Source organism: Arachis hypogaea, chromosome 1 (genome assembly GCF_003086295.3).
Source record: "Arachis hypogaea cultivar Tifrunner chromosome 1, arahy.Tifrunner.gnm2.J5K5, whole genome shotgun sequence".
NCBI lineage: Eukaryota > Viridiplantae > Streptophyta > Magnoliopsida > Fabales > Fabaceae > Arachis > Arachis hypogaea.
Window position 1 is genome coordinate 3,386,728 of NC_092036.1, and position 5,567 is coordinate 3,392,294.

The 5,567-nt window shown below is 25.3% G+C and overlaps 1 protein-coding gene across 1 annotated transcript; it reads right to left on the reverse strand.

The window, feature by feature from the left end:
* LOC112790714 (probable serine/threonine-protein kinase WNK11) lies at nucleotides 1-873 on the reverse strand. The gene has a single exon (XM_025833251.2). It carries the CDS (start codon nucleotides 871-873, stop codon nucleotides 1-3), a length of 873 nt encoding a protein of 290 aa, XP_025689036.2.
* Between the last annotated feature and the right edge of the window lie 4,694 nt (nucleotides 874-5,567).

Genomic DNA, 5,567 nt, shown 5'->3' on the forward strand with positions numbered 1-5,567 from the left:
CTAAGAATGAAGGTCATGAAAGAAAGGGTCGTGAAGAAGCTGGGCAGCAGAAGGTCTAGCAGAGGGCGGATGAGCGATGCACTTGTGAATGAAGGACTTGAGGTCGGAATTGTTAATCTTATTCAGCGACTGCGGCCTCACGCCTGACGTCACCTTCTTGTATATCTTCACAACACTCTCACACTCGCTGTACGGAATCTCTCTCGTCACCATCTCCAACACACACATCCCAAACGAGTATATGTCCACCTTCTCCGTGTACTTCTCCGAGTACAACTCCGGCGCCATGAACTCCGGCGTCCCCAGAACCGAATGCGCCGAGTGACTCCTCCCCACAACCGCCGCCAAGCCCAAGTCACCGATCTTAACCTGGCCCGTATTTCCATTGACAAACACATTACTGCAGTTGAGGTCTCTGTGGATGATGCAGGGATTGTGTGTGTGCAAATAATTCAAACCTTCTAGAATCTGCTTTGACCATTTCTTCACCGCCTTCATGGAGACATTCTTGTGCCTCTTCCTGTACTCCCTCAGACTGCCGCTGCTGCACACTTCCGTGATGAAATTCAAAGTGTCGCTGACGTCATCCTTCCAGGATGCGAATAGCGAAATGATGTGGTCGTTCGAGAAGCCTCTTAGCAACATGATTTCGGAGTGAAGCCTATCGACCATGACAGGGTCATCCTTGAAGTTCTTGAGCCTCACTTGGTTCCAGGCCACTTCTATTCCCTCTTCTTTGTCAAATGCTCTGTACACTCTCTTCACTGAACCTGATCCTAGAAGTTCAGGGTACCTCACGTATCTTCCTGTCGGATCCACCTCAATGAATGTATCTGACTCTGCGTATGATGGATGAACTTTAGCGCCAGGCATCTACCACCAAAACATTGATCGCAAACATCATCAAAATGAAATCAAATTGAAATAGGATAAAAGATTCTTTCTGGAAATAAAAGGCTAGCAATTCATCATCATTTCATACAAAGATTCTACATTTTCTTTAAAAAATGAAAAAAAGTTCAACAAACAAAGTAGAAAATATTACTGTCTAAAGAAACAAAGACACGGAGTACTTAAACAAGATATACTCAACTCCTACATTGCCTCTACATTTTTATTTTCATTAATTTTTTTGTTAAGAAATTAAGATAGAAGAAATGGCGGCATGCATGGTATTTGTGATCTAACATAAGAGGCAAATTGATTAGCATAGGGAATTCAAGTTGTATGTATTTTTGGAGTGTTGGAACATTTTTAAGTATATGAACCCCACACTGATTGTTACCATGAAAATCCAATTGCTTTCTCTGTAGAAAGAATGAAGGTGCCAACTGAAGAGTAGAATGAGATATTTGGGACAAAAGCTCAATGAAAAAGGGGCTACGTGAATTGAGTATTTATATTGAAATCAAGAGCATAAGTTAAAATGGTAGTAGTACTTTATTTAATATTGAATGGAACTCTATATGGATTTGCACATATTCAATTCAACTTTTCCCTTGGATTTGAACATACTTTTTTATATTTTGACTCTTATGGTAAAACTTTATTGAGTTTGACCCAAAGAACAATTTTAGCCCTCAACCAATGAGTGAAAAAAAAGAATGCGTTATCTATTACTATTAATTAATAGTTATTCTATTAACCCTTAAGCGTGATAAATTTAGCCTATGCTAAAATTTTTTGAAGAGGTGTTTGTATTTTTTAAAACGTCAAACTTTTTATTTTGTGTTTAATAAATTAAAAAATTATATGTTATGCTTGTAATTTTTAAAAGATTGGAACATTTTTAAAAGTACCTAAAATAGTATTTTTTAAAATTGTTTGTATTTGTCAAAATTTAAAAGTCTAATATAATTTTATATGTTAATTAATTTTTAAATTTAATGCTTCAATTTATGTTTATTATAGTATTTTTAAATTTTAAAAACTATTTTACCAAATGTAATTATTGTTGTTTGTATTTATTGAAAATTATTTTTAATTTAATTTACCAAACATAAATACTACAACTTTTAAAAAGTCATCTTTTAAAAATTAGCTTTTATAAGCTATTTTTAAAAAATAAAAACTTTACCATACTAAGCCTTAGCTTATCATAGAAAATAGTTTACACTTAATAGGCTAATTTTAACCTTTCTTTCATGTATAATTTTACAATCGTATACTAAAATTATTTATTAAAATTAATTTCTATTAATATAAAATATATATTAAAATATAAAATATATATTAAAAATTAGTTAAATAATATATATATATATATAATGATTGAGTTTAGTAATTAATTAAAATATATAAATAATATTTTTTATTATTATATTATAATTTAATGATTTCATCAATCCTTATAGTTTCAACACATTTTTAATTAAATTCTTATATTTTTTTAATTGAATATTTATATTATTTCAGATTTTATAATTAAGTTTATACAGTGACAAAAACATTAAAATTAACAGAATATTTTATTAAATAAAATAAAATATTTAATCAAATATTATATATATTTATTAAATAATTCAGTCATATCTAATTAAATATGTCAATTCATTTAAATGATTATAACTGATCTTTATACCAAGACATCATTGTTGAAGTATCACCAATTTATTTTAGAAAGAGAAAGTATCTTTTTTGAAATTACACAAAGTTGACATTTAACCATGTTAATAAATTTAATTTATATTTTTTTTATTATATATTAACCTTAATTAATATGATTTACAAAAAAAAATATAAATTTACATATATATGTATCTAATGATGTATCATCACATTAACAAAAATAACTATCTTTTTTAATTGATTACATAAATAATCATCCAAAAAAATAAATATAATTAAATAGTTATGCAAAATATTTTATAATTACTGTATTAAAATTAAACTCATAAAACATATACATCTCCTACTTTATTTAGTAATTAGTCAAATCTCCATTAAAAAAATAAAACCTACAGATAATAATGCACACATCAAATCTATGAATCATAATCATGTTGATTTTTATTATTGATAGGGAGCTAGCAAAAATTTGCTTGTTTTGGTTGAATCTATATCAAATTTCAAATATTTCTTGAAATTGTATTTTTAAAAAAATTATGAATATATTTATAATTAATTTATAATTATGAAAATATGTTTATAATTACATATTAAGTAATTAATTGCATACAAAATATAAACGTTTTAATTGTAGTGTGAACTACTATTAGCTTATTATTTTGTTTAAATAAGTGTTGAAAGGTTCAAATTAAATTATATTTTGGGTATGTAACAATTCATTAGAGCTCAGATTCACAATAAATTAATTCTTGACTTGTCGAGTTCAAAAATACCATGGATAACGACAAAAAATATTTAGTAATTAATAGAAATAATAAACATTCATTGAATTTATGTGAATCATATTTTAACGGAAATAGACAATTAATATTTCCGTGATTCAAGTTTTGGACATTTAATATAAACAATAAACATCTAATAAAATTTACCTTAATAATGTTTTGACAATTAATATTTTCGTGAATAAGGATTTAGACATTTAATAGAAATAATAGATGAAAAAATATTTAATAAAAAAAGTGAGTAATCACACACCATTAGATATAATTTTATACTATTAAAAATAATATTAATAATAATTAATTAATGACTATAAATCATAAAATCTATTAGCCCCTAACACTCTTCATAATAAATATCTAATAAGATTTACATTAGTAATACTTTAGAGAAGTATCTTTGTGTCTAGTTCTATGCGCAACTTCTATTGTTATCTTTTGAAAGTTAAACTATTATATGAATGCATAATTATACACCAATCAATTACATAAAATTAATGTTAAGAAAAATGGATATGAAATGAAACTTCATTAAAAAAAAAACTATCGTATATTATTAATATTATACATCAATCATGAATAATTTTATTATCTTACAAAGATAGTATTTTGATATTAAAAATGTTGATGTAATGAATTCTAAAATCAGTATGTATACCTATCTCATCTCAGAATATTTTTAAAAAAAAGTATATTTTTTGAAATTATATAAAAATTAATATTTAACGACTAAAATTCTATTAATTATCAATTATTATTCTAATAAATATAATTTATGTTTTTCTTTTATCGTGTGTCAGTCTTAATTAATATAATTTATAAATAAAATATATACATCTCATTATTTGAATTAATTAATTAAGTATTTATTAAAAAATAAAACTTACAAATAATAATACGCTCGTCAAACATATGAATAATAATTATATTCATTTTTATTATTGACAGGGATTAGTTAAAATTTGTTGGTTTTGATTAAATCTCTATCTAACTTCAAATATTCCTTGAACTATATTTTATTTAAATTATAAAAATATATATGATTAAAAAATAATTATGAATCATTAAATTTTCATAAATCATATATTAGTTTTAATTAAATCATCAAGTTTTTTATATTTAATAATTAATAGATAATAAATATTTATTAAATTTCTATAAATAATGTTTTAGCAAAAATAGACAATTAAGAGTGTGTTTGCGTTTTTATTTTTTGATTTTTTTGTTTTTTGAATTTTGTGAACAAAAAAATCAAAACAGGTGGTAAAAATAGAAAATAAAAACGCAAACCAAATACACTCTATTATTTTTGTGAATGAGGTTTTCGACATAAAAATAAAAAGATAATGAGCTGAGAATACTAAACAATGTGAATAATAGAATAAAAAAATTAAAATTAAAATCATAAATCAAATTATGAATTAATTATTTTTAATTTTAAATTTTAAAATTTAAAAAATAAGAATTTACAATTAAACTCAATCACAATTGGTACCGTCACTCCCAAAAGTATAAAGGCATTATCTTGAAGTATCTACGAATTCATTTTAAAAATATATCTTCCCACCAAAAACAAATAGAAGAAAACAAATTAAATTAAGACATGACAAGTTTTCAAGTCAATAATCTAACTTCCCCTTTACTTGTTAAGGGAAACCAGAGACCATTTACTACAATTTCTCAACAAAATTGAGAGGACTACTCTTTCGTCATTAACCTTAGCTCTGCTTCAAAAATCAAAAGCCATTTGACCAAATTTCATAGTTTGATATATCCAGTTTTAATTGAAAACGTTTTTACTTCTACTTCTACGCTGGCTTCATGGTAAACTCGTATAATAATGCTTCTCATCAAAGCTCAATGAAGCTGACTACACTTTCATCGTTGATTAGTAAATTCAATTAAAATGAATGTTAGCATAGTTTTCTATTTCCACAAGAAGATACAGGAGAACAAAAATAGAAATGAACCAATCTGTATTCACAAACCACAATGACACTTAAATTGCACGTGAAAGAAAAACCTAGAAAAACTTCGACAAGAGTGAGAAGTTTCTTTGTACCACATAATATATTTTCTAATAAAAAATCAATTAAGTTACTAATGAATTTTGCAAAGAAATAATAGTTTTAAAGAATTTTAAGTTTTTAAATTTTAACTACTAGTCACCAAAAAAAAAAAAAAAAAATTTAAGTTTTTAACTATTAAACAAGTCACTGG